Source organism: Drosophila novamexicana, unplaced genomic scaffold, assembly GCF_003285875.2.
Source record: "Drosophila novamexicana strain 15010-1031.04,08,12 unplaced genomic scaffold, DnovRS2.1 tig00004555-arrow-pilon, whole genome shotgun sequence".
Classification (NCBI taxonomy): Eukaryota; Metazoa; Arthropoda; class Insecta; order Diptera; family Drosophilidae; genus Drosophila; species Drosophila novamexicana.
The window spans coordinates 2,367,690-2,386,864 of NW_020825052.1; the positions used below are offsets into that span (position 1 = coordinate 2,367,690).

Here is a 19,175-nt window from a genome sequence, read left to right on the forward strand (position 1 = left end):
TTCGTGTTTCAAATCAGTATTCAAAGTTATTTGTGCTTAATAAAATGTGTTTTGACAAACTGACATACATAGAATTATATAATTTGAATTTTTTTTTGTTACCGTTATTTAATATTAAATATATATATATATATATATATATATATTTCCTAGTTTATTTATTTTTTTTATTTTATAATTATTTTTTTATTATATAAATGATTAGATTTTATATATAATTACATTCATGCGCCTATGCATATGCATACAAGTCGCTGGCCAAATACATACATACTATCAAAAAATCGAACCCGAGAGAGTTACTGAGAACTATTATATTTAAATCAAACCACATGCTGAGGTTAATTTTGTCAAAGTAGTTGCTCGAAATGAATTGAGATTTCCAGACGGGGGCGCAGAGTTATGCATACTTATCCAGTTTCTATGTCCAAAAAGCATCAAGTCAAGCCGACAGAAAACGTATTCATACATATGTGTGACATTTATGCATGCGTATGTACATAAATACATACAATAGGTGACCCATATAGCCAATATATATATATATATTATATATATATTTAAAGTACAATTATGAAGCATTATATTTGTACGTTATAAGTACGTAAATAAATTAAAGATTTGAATAAAGGTAATTAATAATGTATTTGAGTACATGATAAATTTTCAGTTTCTAGTTTTTCGAATGGTCAACTGCTGTACAAAACTCAAGGTACAATTAATGTATGTATTTATAACTCAAGCGCACTAAGGCCAAACCGAACATTCTCGTAGCATATGATCTACGACTAATAGAATGATTATAAAATACAAACTTTCTTGAATTGCCTTAAGAACTAGCTAATTTTCTTTCTTTTTTTTTCTTGATTTTTTTTTGTTTGTTTTTTTTTTTTTTTTATTTTTAAAGATATTTTTTTTTTAGTTTCAAGGGCTGGGTGCTCAGAGCTACCCTGCTACATGCGAAATGACAGCGCCAAGGGCGTGCGTGGGGCGGAACGGCCTGCTGCGGCATTTGTAACTACTAAACATATGCATATAATATATAATAATTGTAATAATAATTAAATCTACATATTTAAATTAATTGCGATTAAAAAAGCAAACGGGAGAGCTAAAATTAACAAGCAATTCATTATCTGTTTTTGAGTTTTTCTAATTTTACATTTTTTTTTGTTTTTTTTTTTTCTTTTCGTTTTTTTTTTTTTCGTTTTCTGTTAAGACTCTAAAGTCTTTATTTAAGACGTTGTTGCCACATGCAGCAGGCGGTGGCGTTTGCCGGCGCACTCAACGACGCCAGGTGCTCACTGAAAGTAATTGTAAAAGCCTGAAGTTGCTTGGCCCAGTTCTCGTATGGCCGCAAAGGGATCCTTCTCCAGGTCATTGGGCGGCTGGGAGGATTTCGATGCATGCAAAGGCCGTGCTGAGTTCATTGCGGGCTGCTGCTGCTGCTGATGTCCTGCGGCTGCCTGCGGTCCTTGGCTGAGCACAGCCGCATATGTAGTAGCTGAGGACTGCTGATGATTGGCGGTGTCGGCAGAGGCCTGGGCAGTCTGCGGTGGCACCGCTGCAAACAAGTCTAAATCATGTCCACTCTTAAGTGTGTTGTAGTTGTTGTAGAGCAGGCCGTGTCCATGATCGGACTTGTTCGAGTGCTCGGCGACCACGTTATTAGCTTGGAACAAGGCCTCAATAAGATTGGTGCCAGTGTCCAAACCGGCAAAAAGCCCCGGCATATTGTTGTAGCTGTTGCCCCCGTTGCCGGTCATTGGCTGGCGACGATAGAGCGGCACTGAGCTGCCACTATTGTGAAGGCCATTGCTGTTGTGGCCAGCATTGTTGTGGCTATTGAAGTTGTTGTACGACTTTTCGTTAAGCAAGGGGTTTCCGGCTAGCGAGATAGACACATTGTGTTAATAAGTGAAGATATATTTGTTTACAAGCTAAACGAATTCAGGTCGAACTTACTATTGTTCATGAAGTTGTTGCTGCTTGTCGCCGGATGGACAGCTGTTCCCGGTACCGGACCTGTCATGTGGTTAGGATACATATTTAGCGGCTGCAAAGGTCCAGGGTTGGGGCCATGTTTTGGCATAGCCAAGGGTGTTTGTTGTGGCTGCTGGTTCTGCATCATTGTAAAGTGACGACTCTGTTGTTGTTGTTGCTGCTGCTGCTGTTGTTGCTGCTGATGTTGTTGTTGTTGTTGCTGTTGTTGCTGCTGCTGTTGCTGTTGTTGTTGCTGCTGCTGCTGCTGCTGTTGTTGCTGCTGCTGATGTTGCTGTTGTAAATCACCGCCATTCATCATGCCATTGGACAGTGGCATTCCACCCGTGCCCACTGGCGCTGTTGCTACGCCCACCATGCCGAGCACGTCACGTAAGATGGGCTGTGCAATGTCATTGGCCCCATTCATAATCGAATTGAACACAAGATCAATTTGCTGATTAAAGTTGTCTAGCGGCGGCGTCGAATCCACCGACTGCTGGCTCTGCGTCTGCGCCTGTGTTGGGTACATTATCGGGTACTGTGGCCGCTGCGGCTGTGGCCCCATGACAGCATGTGGATTGGACAGCATCTGTGGTCCTTGCACTGCTGGTGGCTGTGGCTTGTGTCCCTGCGGATGGTGCTGTTGCTGGTGACCCTGCTGCTGTAGTGTGGCCATAACCTGGCGGAGCATGTCGCCAAACTTGTTGGCTGCCTCTTGACCCACAGACTCCAACAGCTTAATGTACCACTTGTATTGCTCTTCCTTAGAGTTGAATGCCATTTCGTATATGCTCATGTTGGGAGGCAGCAGCTCATGTGCAGACGGAAAGCGCAAGGCACTAGGCGACGGCTGCTTTCCGGCCGAATACATATAGGGGGCAGGAGGGGGCTGCTGAGGCGGACCCGCGGACTTATCATAGTTGCTGTAACCAGACCCAGCGCCATTGTGACGCAGATATGGTGGTGGCCCGTTCTCCATTGGGCTCATCGGGCCGTTGGGCACGCTGCTGCCACGTTGAAGAGGCATCGGTGGCTGGCCATATAAATGATGTTGTGGAGGCAGGGGCTGTTGCGGTGGTGGTGCCTGGCCGTGGTTGTAAAGCGTCTTCTTGGCTAGGTACCCCAATTCGCTTGGATTGCGCAGCAATTGTGCCGCAGTCGTCGCGTTGCCTGCAGCTGGTGGCACGCTGCCTCCTCGAAGAGTCTGCCAATAAAAATAATTGGAATAATGCTTAAAGATTTAAGACCAGATTCTCGCGTTTGCATATACAAATACGACTACACCTCAATTGAACATAAGCCAAAGGCCTTTCTATTTCGTAATTAAAACTTTTACTTACGGGTGGGGGCAAAGGTCCTGGACCGCGGCCGGGCGCATTTGACTGTTGAGGTGGCGGTTGCTTGTTCGGCGGTAAGACGCTCCAGGGATTTGTTTGCGGCGGCGGACCCCAAAGACTGGCATTGGGATTCTGCTGTTGCTGCTGTGCCTGTTGTGGGGCAACGGGTGGCCGCCAGTGCTGCATAGCTGTATATTGGCCATAAGGTGGGGGCGGAGGTCCTCCACCGCCTGGCTGAGACTGTCGCAGATGTGGCGGACCAGGCGGCGGCCCGTTAGGTGGCGGGCCGCGCATTCCCATATGGCCACGTATATGAGCAGCAGGTCCTGGACCTGGTCCTGACGACGGTCCGTTGGAAGACTTGCCGCCAGCGGCCACCGCAGCTGCCATCATTGCCGCCATATGAGTTGAATACATGTGTGACAGCTGCTGATTGGCCATTGCTGCAGCCATTTGATTCATCTGATGCGCCGCAGACGGTCCGGGACCCATGCCTGCTGAGGCAGCATAGTGAGGTGGCTGACTGCCAGGTGGCGCGTGCGCTGGAGCATTTAGGTACAGGGCTGCCTGCTCGTGTAAATATGCCTCCGGCTGTAGGGCACGAGGAACAAACTCGGGAGCTAGCGGATTTAGAACATAGCCACGTTTCATCTCGACGCCATCCAACTGGGAGCGCAAGTTTGACCAAGTCAATCCAAACAGCGACTTGTGCTCATCGCATATCTCGATGAAGCGCTCCCAGACCTTGCGGCAACGTCCTATGGAACAGAGAGCTACCGGATCACCAACAACAGCTACCAGGGATTGGGCTCGCGTAATCGCAGTATTGAGAAGCTTGGAGTTGCTAAGAAATCCATAATCGGTATCTGTATCGGCTGTGGCGACGGCAGCACCTCCGGCACCCGGGCCGCTCGCCTGGGGCAAACATGTGCGTCTTGTGCGCACTGTGGACAGGAATACAGCGCGGAACTGCTTGCCCTGCACATTGAGAACGCGCTCCACAGAGATGCCACCCATGCGTCGTTTTCGCAGCTCGGACCGAATACGAAACACTTGATCTGCATAAGGTGTCATAATACCGATGCTGGTATCGTTTAGCTTGCCCCAGGCGCTGGGCCAGCGTTTCCGCAGCTCCGAGACGCGTTCGACCACCTCGTAGACCTCGGCGTTGTTGTAGAATGCCGTCGAGTTTTTATCCTGCACATCCTCACCGCGCGTCGTGAAAAATGTGAGCGGATAAAAGCGTTCATGACGCGGTTGTTTGCCGGACGCAACAAGCTTCTGCTCATAGAAGAGCTCCGAGGTGAAGCGTATGATGGCTTCATGGGCACGATAGTTTTCACACAGCAAAATTTTACACGGAAAATTTGATGGATAGTGATCGTATAGTCGCTCCAGTAGCGAAATATGCAATTTGCGCTCCTTTGCAAAGGCGGAGAAGAGCTCAGGACTCATCTGCATATGGTCACCGGCCAGCACAATGCGCGTGGAATCGTTGGCCAACGCTAGGGGCATAATCGCCTCGCACTCCATCGCCTGCGCCGCTTCGTCCAAAAATATGTGAGTGAACAGACCCTTCGGTAGCCCGAGCGTGGCCAGCTCCATGCTAATGCTCAACGTAACGACTATAATGCGATGCCGCATGATATCCTCAACGCTAGGACGTCGGAAATTGCCGACGCCGTCCGTGATGCAATATTTTTGAACCACACTGTTGACCGTTGCGGACCAACGCTTGTGGTAGTAAACACGAAGCGGCGTCGCTTCCTCGAGACCCTCTTCGATCCACGGATGCAGGTACTCCTTAATATAGAGGTCTGCCGCCGAATTGGAATGCGTGCAGATGAGTATCTTGGCTTCTGGCTGTGCCAGCAGCTGTTTAATTGCCTGCGCCAGCGTGTATGTTTTGCCCGTGCCAAACGGTCCGATCAGCAGGATGGGTGGCAGCTTAATACTTAAAGCCGTTGTGATGGCGTTGACAGCCTCGCGCTGCTTCGCATTTAGCTTGGGCTCGCAAGCATCAGACCATTGCTTTTTGGGTGTCCAGGGTATAGCCGGCTCCAGCTCGGTCGCGGGAAATATCAAGCGGAAGTCGGTTATCTTGTCCACAGCATTGTGCCACTCGCAATAGGGCATGCGATTCAACTGGAACTGTATGTCCACGTCCAGCTCTGTGTCTGCTTGCAGGCCCATTGCTTCCACGCATTTGGACGACAGCTTCAGATATATGACATTTTTGCCCTTGTCCTCGATAAGCGCCTCATACACGGCGCGCTCGGACTTGTCTGATTTGTCCGATTTATCTGATTTAGTTGTGGTTTCCTCGGGCGCTGATATATACACGCTGCTGCAGTTGGACAGAATTAACCGACCTGGCGACGTATCCTCTGAAATGTCCTTGCCTAGGCGCATCAGTGCGAACAGCTCACCCGCCAACGAGTACTTAGCCGTACTGGTAGCCATGCCCGCCGGTGTTAATATGTAGTTGGAGGCCACTGTCAGCCGGGTACGCACGTTATACCGAGCGATTTGCTCGTAGCGGGCAATCTCTTCAACGTAAAGCAGCTCGTGTGTGCGCGAACGGTAGTTGTTTTGCGTCAGTCGTTTCTCCACAATTGTGGACTGTGTTAACGTAAAGGTGGCAGCACGCGGACACGGATATCGCTCTAATAGCTCACGTTCGTGCTGCAAGTCGCTGAGATAGGCTTCCGTCTTCAGGTGCGTACCTATTGTGGTCTCAAAGCGAGTTAACTGTGTGTTGGAGACGTCCCATCGTGTGGCCGAGCTGTTAATAATGTCGCGTTTGATTTCCTCGATCTTTTCGGCATCACTGACGGGCAGCACATCAACGCAGAGGTGACGCACTAGCAGCGGCTCCTGGCCAACGTCGAAACAGATGGATTGCCGGAACGTGCCGTATATTTCTGTGTGAAATTCAACTGTTATTTCGTGTGCGATCTTAGCTGGGGTAGCGGTAGATTCCTGCGCTTCGGGCAATGTAGAAGCTACCCACTCCTGATCAGACTTTAGTTCAACATTGGCCTCTGCCTCCGATTTTGAATTGGCCAGTTTGATGGATTTTATCGCAAAATGATTGCGATGTGCGTCCTGTAGCAGGGCAACCGCTTTCAGTGGCCGCAATGATTCCACCTGGAAGAGCCACTCGCGCTTCGAAGTCTTGGAGCTAATGCTGGTAACCAATTGCTGCTCACACTTAGCTTCCACGTCCGGCACTCTTTCACACATAACGCGCTCCGGGGCCGTGGCCTGGATCCATCGCTCGAGCACCTGTTCCGTGTATGACTTTCCGTACAATTCCTTTTCACAAGCCTTTTGCACACGCATTCGCCGATACTCGAAGCGCTCCTTCCACTCATTTAGCTCGTCCAAGCCGTGCGCCTCCACACACTGTGCTCCGTAGTGACATGTCCGCGCGAACGCCTCGCAGAGACTGTACGTGTCCAGTGTATAGCCCCGAGGTGGAGGACGCCACTTCCAATCGCGACCTATTAAATATATTGTTTAAATCGACAAACACCAAAGTGCACACTAAGCAATACTTACCCTCATCGCTCATTATCACTTTCTGGTGGCTTTCAGTCTGGCAATGTTGCCTCAACTCGTTCCGCGTTTGGAAGTTGATGGCACAATAACTGCACGTTATTGTTGATGTTGAGTGTGCTGCTTGATCTGCGTCCGGCACAAGTTCTACTGGTGAATGCTTTACGCCAGTCAGCTTAATGGCCGACAGCAGCTCTATGTTCTTGGCACTCATGCTGGAACTGGACATAGTGCTGCTGCTGCCAGTGCTGCTGCTACTGCTGCTGAAGCTGCCACTACTATTCTGCTGCTGTTGCTGCTGCTGTTGTTGCTGCTGCTGTTGTTGTTGCTCGCGTTTTTTTAGCCCTTTGTTGCTGAGCAGCTTGCTGTACTTGTCCAGGGGCAGATTGTTGGTGGCCCAGTGATCAAGCTTAGTATCCAGTATTGTCATCTCATCCTCGAGGCGTGCATGCGGAATTTTTTGCGATTGCGTTTGCACCTTATTGTGTCCATTCATTATCATCTGTATTATGGACTTGTAACGCTCGAGTGTCTTCGATATGTCCGAGAAAATTTGCTGGCCGCTCAACTCGTTTATCCACTTGCTCAGAAAATGTTCCGCATCCTGCATTTAAACACATATATATACAATAAGTAATCAATTAAGGACAAATTGGTACTCACCGAGTACTTGTGAAGCTTGAAAAGCGCGTGCACCAGCCAACGACGCGCTCGCGACACGCTGGCCAAGCACTCAGTCTGCTCCGCAAGCAGTGTCAGCACTTTGTATGCATCCGCCAGGCAGCCCTCGTATCTGCCCAGCTCCAGGAGACACTCGCAGCGACCCAGCAGACATGCGATTTGCTGATCCTTTTGCGCTCGCGTTGTCCCATTTGGCTGCACCTGTGCCTGCGGCTGAGGCGTCGCACTCGCCGCGAGTATTTGATCGTAGAGCGTCACAGCACGTGCCCAGCTTCGTCGTCGCACCATGTCGTGCGCCTGCATCTCCTTTTCGGCGGCCATTGAAGGCAGCCTTCAGTCGGCTTTTCAACGCGTTCGATTTAGGTTGCGATGAATGTGGCGAGCTGGTATTCGTCCTGCTGCCTTTTATATATAGCTGTGCCTTGGGTTCTCGTCTAATTTATAAATATTCCCAGTATATGTGTATATATGGGTATTTCCTTAAGCTAACAATTTACACTTGTACAACAGTTTCTGTTAACTGCAAAGATACAAATTCGTCAGAGAGTGGGCAAAACGCAAATGCAAATGCAAATGAATAAAGAAAGACACGAATATTTAATTTATATTTTGCAGCATGACTGCAAGCATCAATTTAAGTTAAGTGTCAAGCGCGTGGCTCGGCAATCAGTTGATTTGGGCAAAATGCATTCTTTTTTTTTTTATGAGATCAGATTTATTAAGCTTTTTTAGGCATCAAGGAACAGACAGAGCGGGGTATTCTTTGTCAAATTCAAGGGGGCAGCTGTACCTATTGAATCAGCCTTTTTAGTGACTTTCGATCTGTTTAGTTGTTGTCTAATGTGCCTTTTGGCAGAGCCTGTATTTAGCTGAAAGTGCAATATTCATTACAATGATTATGTATTTGCATAGCGACAAGTATTTAGTCTATATACGATATACGTACGTACATATTATACTAATGCATCAAAGAAAATTTTGCACCAAATTTGAGAACTAAATATAAATGATGTACTTGAAATCATAACTATAACGATATAAATTTGTTTTTAAAGAGTGCTCGCGTATTTTCTATTGAATATTCCGTTTGTTTTTCACTGTTTTATTTATAAGAGCCGACAATTTGTTGCTGTTGTTGTTTCGGATTATTTACACTAAAGTCACACAGATTGCTTTCTGTTAAATGAAACGCATACATGCGTGCGGTCTATTGGGGCCGACGGTTTTTAAATTTTGCTCTTATTTATTATTTTCTTTTTATTATTGTCGTTTTATGCATTTATGAAAGGCACAGCTCTGAGTAGCTTTCACAGCCTTAGCCGGACGCGTGTTTTTTTTTTTCTTTCTTCTTGTGTGCTACATACACATCTTTTCGTTATTATTCGAAATGCAATTTACAATTTCTTTTGTTTTCGCACAATTAATTCAGTTTTCTTTTTAATTTTCGCTTTTAAGTTCTGCAACAGTAGACGGTGTTCAACACAAAACGAAATGTCAAATTAGCAGCCTGTGCTTTTTGATACGGCCATACGCAATGATGTTGCCATATAAATGTACATGTACATATGTGCAAATATGTACATATATATATGCTAATCAATTGGATATATTTCATGTGAATTTATGTGCATGTTCATCCACATATATATATATATATATATATTTGTATATATATGTGCAATTTGGATTTTTGCAATATACTGATATATTTTCCGCAATCCAAGAATTTTATACCTCTACCAACAGAAAATTGCAAAAGGCGCAGCAGCTGTCATTTGCCAATAGAAGGTGTTGGTATACATGTTCGCTGTTATTAGCATAATCCATAAGCGCATTTTAGTTACCTTTGCACTAACTGTTAATAATGCTACACTAATGTCTAATTTAATTTTACATGGTTAAGCACAAACTATGATAGAAAATGCACATCTCACGTCGAAAAATGTTAAAAATAAGCTATGTATGTACTAGTGTTGGATCGTTCATGACTGAGTTTATGATAAATTTATCAACACTAAATTGTGGTGGTCGGATAATTAACAGCTAATAATCGGACTATCGAAATTATATAACCCAGTTTATACGGGTAAGGAGATTTTCTAGAATGTTTATTATATTTTTTGTCTTAAGAACAGAGTTTGTCCTGTTTTATTATTATTATTTTTAAATCTTTCATTATTTTTACCCTGAAAACAAATGTTTGAAAAAATCGGTTTCATAACACTGAAATACAATTGATTTCCAATTTGACAAATTAATTTAGAAAATATCTTTTTAACTGGTGTGCCTGTTGAAGGTGAATGTAAACGAATAAATTATTTAAATTAATATTTATGATAACTTTATATTGATAAATAGTAAATTAAATTTGAAAAGCATTACAATCAAAAATTCAAACAAATACTGCCCAACAGTCAGACTACATATATGTAAAAAATACTAAAAATACCATAAAACGTTAAGTCGAAATACAACAATGAGTCTGCGGTTACAGTGTACTCTGCCGTTGCTGCGAGTTGCTTGCGATAGTAATTGTTGGTAAAATAAGTGTTTTGTTTGAAAACCCTTTTTGCCTTTTAAGATGCCAACTAAATTCAACAACTACACGCTTCATGAACTCTGCTTGAAGACATCGGATAATGTCGGTATGTCTGCAGATATTCTAAATATTATACTAGTATTTCCCAAGGCGCCTTTTTACGCGCGCGTTTTAGTTAAGTTGGTAAACTGAAGTCCATGTATCGCGTTTTCCCCTGCCCACCCAACACTGCCCCCTTTCGTTTTTCTATGTATTTTATATATTAGAACTTAACCCAAAGAATATTGCTTAATCGAAAGATTCGAGCCTGTCAAAAATACAGCATTCTAGTTGACAAAACAGTCAAAAGAAAATAATTTATAATTATTATTTTTAACACTCATTTATTTTCGATTTATACATATATTTTTCTTTATTTTTACTTTTTTTTTAAAGTGAATAATAACAAATTAAATAAACAAATAGAATAATTGACAGTTGCTGATGAATTTGAGCCGGCGACTGCTCGCTTATTAGTCCGACGAGCACAGATTTAGCTGTGAGTTATAAGCGATGTCCAGATTAACTGTTTATTCTGACTCAAATGGAAAATAACAGTCAAAAATTTGGCTTCATTGCTTTTGAGGTTAGGTTAGTCAGTTAGTCTTATTATGAGCACCATTCGACTTCTTTTGAAAAAGTCGGCCAGATGCAAATGACTTTATAGTTATACCTTACATCCTTTTATGCAAGGGTATTAAAGTTTATCGAACCTTTAGTATGTATGTTCTTGTTGCCATCAGACAGTGTCCGACCTAGAGATACCCTGTACCTTGCTTCAGCTGCAGTAACAAGCATTCGCACTTCTATATACAAAAATAAACAAGCGCCGTCGCCGACAATGCGGACTTTAGACCGCGTCATTGTTTATACGTTATAAACAACAATATAAATAGTATTTATTTATATTTATCAAAAATACTGCAAACAATATTCGATTTATTTGCAAATTTCAACACATTTCAGGCACAAAAATATCAATCCGTATTTTGTGCTGGGGAGTAGATCAAGTATATCTAATACCCGACCCCGAACCCATGAAGTATATACATTTATTTGTTTGTCGATCCTCCTAGTGCCCCCGTAGTACGAGTTTTTGTATATGCACGGATCCAGAATATTTAATTTTCTAGATATCTGTCCCCATTCCACATAATTAAACCATGTCATGATCTCCAGGCTCTATATGTTTTGTTCAATTGGATTGATAAAGAATTATAATGCATACAAAATTGAAATTAGTTTCACAAATGATCGACATATATTTAGTAAAACAACTATTTCTTATTAATAAATTAGACACATATAAAATTGGGTACAGCAAGGAACATGAAAACACAATTAAAAGAACTTTTTGGCAAATTTGATTACATCAATAGCTAATTTCAATTCCTTGACGCCTCGGACGCCAAGCGACTCCAGATCTTCCAATGTCATCTGTATGAGTACTTGCAGGTCGATTTCCTGACGTGTAAACAATTCGGTCAAGTGCTCATTTCCAGTGCGACTGAGCAGGGAACTCACACGGGGACTGAGTGTAGGCTGATCCACCGGAGAGCTGCGCTTGAACTGGCGTTTTGAATGGGTTACTGCAGCTGTTCCGCGAGTTTGTTGTGTGGATTGGGCATGGGGCTTCGGCGTGGTTGTATCAGTTTGAGGAGCCGTGCTTTGAGCGGATGGCGAAAAAACCGATCGAATACGCATAAAATCTTGCGAGAAGTGTCTCGGGCCCCAATCACCAGTTGAACCTCGTCTTATTTCCGCTGTCTGATGCGGCACGGTAAGGTGGCTAAGCTTGGGCCTTCGAAATTTCATTTCGGTTTTTGGCCTACTCAAGTTTGGCCTAGGTGGCGACGGAGTCACATCGAAATTAAACACCCGCGTTGTAAGTGGCGTTAGGGGCGTCAGTGGGGACCTAGGATCTGCGTACAAGTTTTTATCTAAATTAATGTTCACAGATCTAAATCGTTTTCATTTACCTCTCCAGGCACGGTTATAGCGATCCATTATACGTTTTTCAAAATAATATTACAAGAGTTCAATAAAAATACGTGCACAAAGGGAAATGCGAGGGACAAGCTTAACTGTAAATTACACGCACATGCATAACTGACATACGAACACACGCATGTGCCTATGCACATACACATGCATGCATATGATTTATATATTAGGAGTTGTACAGTCTGGCAGCCCTTTAAGCTAGTTGGCAACCCTCTCCACTAATTTGCTTACGGACAAAGTCTGTAATGTGATATCACTCTTTGCCTTAGATTCGTATACATATATAGATATGAGTGAGTCGTTATTTTTTGACAGTTTGTAAACATGCACCAGCCGTCCTTTACATATAATTTGCACTGTTCTACGGAATATGATAGTGTTTAATATTTGCTGATAAACTAGGGACTAGATTTATGAACTTATAATGCTTACAAAAACCTTTGACAATGTATTTAAAGCCGATCGCCTTGTGAAGCTTTCATACAAATTTTCGGTGTTTATTGTCCGCTCTTTATGAAGTTTATAGGGTATGACACTAAAATGTATCGGCTGTGTGTTGATAACTAATTAGTCAGGCATTAAAAAATTAACTTGCTATGTGAATTTTATACAAATGTAAAGATTAATTCTTACAAGAAATCAGACAAGCTTTAGATATAAACAATTAGGTATCTCTACAAATTTGAGTGTTAATCAACGTTTGTATACACATCAATTAAACGTATTTTGAACTGAGTTTTCAAATCGTCAATATTGCATTACTAAAAATTGCAAAAAAATATATTTTTATTGCGGTTCAATAAACTCAAAACAAAACATTTTTAATGTAAATATATAGACAGATACTTCGCTTTAAGTTCAGGACTTGCGAATATATAACGTCTAATTAAATCGAGTTTGGCGAGTTTTTTACCATTTTTATTTATTTGGTCGGTTTAGATACTGCGCAGAAAGCTGTTGTTGTTGCGAAAATTGTTTGTATAGAAACTTGCCAGCTCAGAAAGACGGAATATCTGTGTGTGCATACATGCATTCCCATATATATATGTACACAAAAAAAGCTTAGAGAAAATACATGAAAAATATCTAATTTCAATAAATATTATAAACTTTAAATATATAATAGCAATTTCTAATGGCTAGCATTAAAGAAAAACAATTAAAGAATCAAGAATGCAATATATGCATATATAAGTATATATATGTATGTATATAACCATATACATCAATGCATGTGTTTACAGTGTACCAATAATGTCTGCAATATTTAGCTTAGATATAACGAAAAACTAACATGCAAAACTTTTAATGCAGCTTTTTGTCTGCTTGTTATTTGACAAACAAAAAAATGCATTATGTTATGACGAAATTTATAAACTATAAATTTAAAACGCTTGCAGACGTGTGGAACCGACTTTATAATACCCCTTCACATCATAAAACTTTTCAAAGGTTCATTAACAGATTATGTTAAGATTAACATAACGATATTCAGCATCGGCAATTTAATAACACTCACACATGCACGCATGTGCTTGAGCACTCTCTTTTGAGCACTGTTAATTGCCTAGATCTGTTAATGCTAATAAATCAGTTCTGTACACATCATTAGAGAAGTGGGTTTGTCTCATAAAAAGATTCTGTAAAAATGCCGATTGGCATACTTACGCACAACTTTAAATACGGAGTATAGTCATGTTGGGAATGCTCGTGTGTGGCAATTTTTGTTTTGCTATTTAGCGCATTGATTCTGCAAAAAGAATTAAGTATCCATAAACCGAGATCTGCCATTGCTGTTGAACTTCAATATTTGCATCGCTCAGTCAGCCAACTAGTCCGCCCAACCAGCCATTGCCTTACTGAGACTCAGGTCTCAGTCTCGGCTATTGTTGTTGCCGGCTTTTGCCAAAAACAGCTGAGCGACCGCAAGCACAGTAGAACGAGAACCAGCTGCTTTGTGTTTATATTTCTGTCGGAAATTCAGCACATGCGCAAAGCAATAGACACGAAGCTGAGCTTCGGCTACACAGGGCGCTTATAAAATTGTGATTTGGCGCTTGGCGCTTCAGTCGTCTAACGGAGTTCAAACCAGCTGGGCAGAAAAGTTCTGGGCAGCTTTTTGGCAGCAGAGCTGCAGTCGTTTATTGTAAAGTTGTTTCGAGTTTTTTGCGAATATCTTTGGCCGTCGCAGCAGCAGCAGCAGCAGCAGCAGCCGCCAAACATAAACAAGTGCGTTCAAAATCGCTGTGGAAATATAAATGACGCATTCGTGCCGTTCTGTTATGCTGAGGTGCACAAAAGAGCCATAATAATTAATAAAACAACAAAACTATTTTGAAATCAACGGGGCAATCGGCCATTGATTAACCATTCTAAAAGTTTGCCAGCCGTGTTCTGAAACACGAAAATAGCCAGTGAAGTGTTAAAAAACAAAACAAAAAAAAAAAAAATTCATAAAAATTGGAAACATATACATACATATGTACGTGTGCCTATGTGTGTGTGTTGTCTATACATACATAGTACTTGCGAAACACATTGCTACGCCTGAACAAAAGAACTGAGGTAAGTTTTTGTTAGTTTTATTTTTTATTTTTGCTCATGCAAATTAAATTAAGCAATTAAACAGAAAAAAAAACAAATGCAACTGTGTGTTTGTTTACTTAGGTTAGGTTACCTAACCTAACTCTGTTTACTTGCATACATATGACGACGTTTATTGGGTCTATTGCTTTATTGGGCCTTATACGGCAAAGTCGATTGCCAAACATTTCCAATGCGCAACAATTAAAATTGATTAAACCTCAATTCTCTTAAGCTTGACACTTGCTTGGTAGTTGTCATTATAAGCGTATAGAAAAGTGTTAATAAGTACGTAATGTTTACAAATGTATTCGAAAATCTGTGCATTATCTACCCATGTCATAGATTCAATTGAATAACAAAAAGCGCCAAAGCCGCAGCGACTACACAGTCTCAACAATCAAAAGTAGAAGCCAGTTGCATAGAGTGTGAGCTGTGCTGTTCGCTGGTCTTTTGATTTGATATTATTTAGGCCTTCAAACGATATACAATGGAACGTAGCCATAGCCCGGGCTTAGTTCAAGGAAAAATGTGAGAGACGTCTTAAAAATAGAGGCAAGTGTGCATACTACTTATTTGACTTGTGTACAAAGTTTTGCTATGCACACACATATTTGAATATCTCTGTTTGCATAAGTTAATTATTGTGGATATACCGAAGATAGTGTACCCTCGCAGATTCGTTAAGCCAATTGCTTGTGCGGATTCAAAATCTGAGTCCAACCACAATTCAAATTCAAGATCTCTTAGACGAAGTTAAGAAAAATACTGTTTTGGTAGATATCTTTTGAAAAAAACAAACCTATATTAGGTCACAAAGTTAGGAGCTTATAAGTTTGCAAGAGCACTAATAATCAGAAAAGTGCAGCGACTCTCAATATATTGTTATTAATATAAATAATAATATTATTTTTATTATTATTATTATTAATATTAATAATAATAATAATAATAATATTATTATTATTATCATTATCATTATCATTATCATTATCATTATCATTATCATTATCATTATCATTATCATTATCATTATCATTATCATTATCATTATCATTATCATTATCATTATCATTATCATTATCATTATCATTATCATTATCATTATCATTATCATTATCATTATCATTATCATTATCATTATCATTATCATTATCATTATCATTATCATTATCATTATCATTATCATTATCATTATCATTATCATTATCATTATCATTATCATTATCATTATCATTATCATTATCATTATCATTATCATTATCATTATCATTATCATTATCATTATCATTATCATTATCATTATCATTATCATTATCATTATCATTATCATTATCATTATCATTATCATTATCATTATCATTATCATTATCATTATCATTATCATTATCATTATCATTATCATTATCATTATCATTATCATTATCATTATCATTATCATTATCATTATCATTATCATTATCATTATCATTATCATTATCATTATCAATATCAATATCATAATTATTATTATTATTATTATTATTATTATTATTATTATTATATTATTATTATATTATTATTATTATTATTATTACTACTATTAAGAAATGGGCTTCAGAAATTCCCGTCCGTTAGTCCATCCTTCTATATGAACCCCCCCTTGAAGAGAAACATAACTATATGATTGTCTAATATATCACAAAGAGGATGGATTGCCAAGTACTTAAAAGAATCTCAGCATTTATATGTATGAAATGTTTGTACATGTACAGTAATGCAGATTTCGGACCTTTAAGTGCAGCGCTGATTGCAGCCATGTCTAAAAATATTCGACTTGGGTAATTTGTGCAGTCTTTCGTTTTCTGATTTAAGCATTGGCGATGGAAAAGTTGATTGGGTCACACAGCACGGAAGTGCAGTAAATTTGCAGGAAACATAAAGGATATGACAAATTTGGGATAGAGTTTGATTTTTATTGCGCTTTTGGAGCGCCAATTGTCAATTCGATGTGCCTTTTAGCACATTGGCTTTATCTAGCGAAGACCTCCTCCGAAGATCCTGTCATAAGTCATCCGGTCACGCCTACTCCGGCTTCCAAATATAAAATATTATTCCAATTATAAAGTATGCCATTCCGGAGATTAAAACACACTTCTGTTTGTATTCCAACTTATATTCACTTTATATAAATATTTATACCCATTAAAATGCAACATCACATTCTATTCCATATAGACAACCATAGAAACATTTTTAGGGGGTTCCAAGCCGTGAAATCCCGACACATTTTCATTAATAAGCAAAGCAATAAATCGAAGTTCACACTAAAGCTTTAACCTGGTAGAATAAGTGGATCCTACATACATAAATTAATCATATTATGTACATATATATAATCGAATGTATAAATAGTTGCCTAGGCAGTTCGTTTGAAAACAATAGTCAAAATCTGGTAATTATTTTTATGACTGCCTACTGACAAATCACTCAGATACAAACTAACACTTACAAATAGAACAATATGTACCGAAAGACAATTCGTGAACAAGCCAAAAAAAAATACTGTGAAAAACATGCCTTCAGTAATTTATTTGTTTAGTTGAACACGGAGAATAGCAAGTTAAAGTGTTCAAGTAGCGAGTGCCCGTCTAGGTGATACCCTGTAACCAGCGCCAAGCTTCCATTGCAAACATTTCAACTTTCTTCTGTACACATACATGCACACGATCACCTTGCTGGGTAGTTTACGCTCCAGTTGTGCTTCTTCTTTTCTTTTTCCAATACTGGGAAATTCACTTTTGAATTCTGGAAGTTCGGTGCTTATAGCCCGATCCTTATCGAATGTTCAGGGCTTTAACTTGGAATCCAAGAGTATACACTCTACCAAGCGCAAGGATTTCAAGGTGAAAGGAACGGGGAAATAGACTAACCAAAAAAGTTAATTATTTGGGATCTGTGTATACTAGGTCTAGGTCTTATAGTCCCTGAGATAATAGAAAGACACACAAACCCTGATTAAGAACATGCTGCGTGTTACAAACATTTGCATATGACCATAAAACTCTTTTTTGCCCATCAAAAGGCACAGGGTATACAAATACATTAAGCTATTTTAAGGCAAACTGTGTCGACCGTAAGGATAAGAGAATGAGTAAAAGAAGCCCAAAGCAGAGTATTAGAATAAGAGTCCAAAAGGCAAACGGGTGATGAATACTTTTATGCAGGACGATGACAACTCTTTAGTTGAAATAAATGGGCATGGTTTAACTATATGGAATCATGTGCGAAACGGAAGCACTTAATGGATGGATGTTTGGCTGGGCGGCTTGGTAACAGATTAGCTGGGAATAGTCAGATCAGGAGAATTGAAGAACAGTACTAGCCTCTGTTATTGGGAAATACAACTGCTTGATGGACGAGCTCTACGAGTCGGATGTTCTCAACCGCCAATCATCAGCTATGTGTAATCTTATATGCTAGAAAAAGCAGCAAGAATGTCTGAGAATCGAAAACAGTCAGGTTAATCTGGCCGTATCCGTTCTATATGATAAAATCATTTAGCTCAGGGACTATAAGAACGATATTAAATAATTCCCAGGCTTAAAACACGATTGCACAATATACTATATGGTATATATCATCATTATATATCGAATTGATCTAACCAAATAAAATAATTTGTGTACGTTTCTGTAAGGAATGAAATGATGTGTGAATACACATACTGATACACACAACTTTTTAGATATAGAATACCGGAATACCTTTAAACCAACTTATTATCTGCAGTTTCTGTTTGGTTTTTCACATCCATGAACGCCTTTGTTTGGTTAAATCCTTGGGTTGACACATATTTTCAATATTGACACAAGACAATTCCAATTTAGCAGGCAAATATAGTTAAATATGATTGTTTTTATGGGCAAATGATTTGTTTTAATACTCAGTTTATTGTCAAAAGTATATTGAAATTCTGGGTTCAATATAGTCTTTGTCATGAAGCGAGCATAAAAATATGTCACATGTCGCCTGCTTCTTGGTTGGGATTTGATAAAAGCGACCCCTCGCGCTGATCATTAAAAGCGCAAGGGGTTAGCTCTTGCTGAAAAAAGAGCAAACACACTATGCAAAATTAGTAACTCGGTGTGAGATTTGTGTTTGCTAACACTTTGTTAACGGGCGGCACGAGGGGTTGGCCCAAATGACACTTTTTCGCGGCCGTTGAGCTTTTCAAATGCATTCTTTCCAGTTGCAACTATTGCGCTGGGGAGCCAGTGCCATGTTGCAATTACTATTTCCGGCTCGCAGCGAAACACAAAATGAGCAGGATGGGAATACGCGCCAAAGTACGGCCGTGTAAAAAATGAGGTCCGCATAGCCCAGCCGCGAACGGCACAACCTCAATTCAAACCCAGAGCCGTCATCAGCACCAAAAAGTGTTCCAGTGCAGCCGGCAGCTCCGTTTC

General features: G+C 40.5%; 3 protein-coding genes across 4 annotated transcripts in view; 1 reads left to right on the forward strand and 2 right to left on the reverse strand.

The window, feature by feature from the left end:
- Positions 1 to 235: 235 nt before the first annotated feature.
- LOC115770062 (probable helicase with zinc finger domain) lies at positions 236 to 9,501 on the reverse strand. Of its 2 annotated transcripts, none has more exons than XM_030715158.1 (6): positions 9,407 to 9,501; positions 7,545 to 8,082; positions 6,885 to 7,485; positions 3,324 to 6,826; positions 1,966 to 3,187; positions 236 to 1,888 (listed from the first exon to the last, which is right to left on the reverse strand). In XM_030715158.1, the coding sequence occupies exons 2-6, from the start codon at positions 7,881 to 7,883 to the stop codon at positions 1,302 to 1,304; spliced, it is 6,252 nt and encodes a 2,083-aa protein (XP_030571018.1). In that variant the 5' UTR covers positions 7,884 to 8,082; positions 9,407 to 9,501; the 3' UTR covers positions 236 to 1,301. The 2 variants fall into 2 exon arrangements, with proteins under 2 accessions (XP_030571018.1, XP_030571019.1); XM_030715159.1 differs by lacking the exon at positions 9,407 to 9,501 and adding an exon at positions 8,513 to 8,823.
- A 1,954-nt stretch (positions 9,502 to 11,455) lies between these two features.
- LOC115770407 lies at positions 11,456 to 12,386 on the reverse strand. The gene is made up of 2 exons (XM_030715666.1): positions 12,120 to 12,386; positions 11,456 to 12,062 (listed from the first exon to the last, which is right to left on the reverse strand). Exons 1-2 carry the CDS (start codon positions 12,145 to 12,147, stop codon positions 11,482 to 11,484), a joined length of 609 nt encoding a protein of 202 aa, XP_030571526.1. The 5' UTR covers positions 12,148 to 12,386; the 3' UTR covers positions 11,456 to 11,481.
- Positions 12,387 to 14,235: 1,849 nt separating this feature from the next.
- The window catches only part of LOC115770413 (Ig-like and fibronectin type-III domain-containing protein 1), a 44,526-nt gene continuing 39,586 nt past the window's right edge, over positions 14,236 to 19,175 (forward strand). Inside the window, exon 1 of the mRNA XM_030715675.1 lies at positions 14,236 to 14,709. The gene's annotated coding sequence lies outside the window, so the exon portion shown is untranslated. The remainder of the gene's footprint in view (positions 14,710 to 19,175) is intronic.

What these genes read in the sequence shown, in the direction of transcription:
- LOC115770062 (XM_030715158.1), bottom strand. Translation starts at nt 7,883, where the DNA reads ATGGCCGCCGAAAAGGAGATGCAGGCGCACGACATGGTGCGACGACGA. An exon ending in TCAAGCTTCACAAGTACTCG is followed by an intron (nt 7,486 to 7,544) that starts GTGAGTACCAAT and finishes GTTTAAATGCAG; the next exon opens with GATGCGGAACATTTTCTGAG. An exon ending in CAACAACTTCATGAACAATA is followed by an intron (nt 1,889 to 1,965) that starts GTAAGTTCGACC and finishes CTATCTCGCTAG; the next exon opens with CCGGAAACCCCTTGCTTAAC.
- LOC115770407 (XM_030715666.1), bottom strand. Translation starts at nt 12,147, where the DNA reads ATGGATCGCTATAACCGTGCCTGGAGAG. An exon ending in CTATAACCGTGCCTGGAGAG is followed by an intron (nt 12,063 to 12,119) that starts GTAAATGAAAAC and finishes ACTTGTACGCAG; the next exon opens with ATCCTAGGTCCCCACTGACG.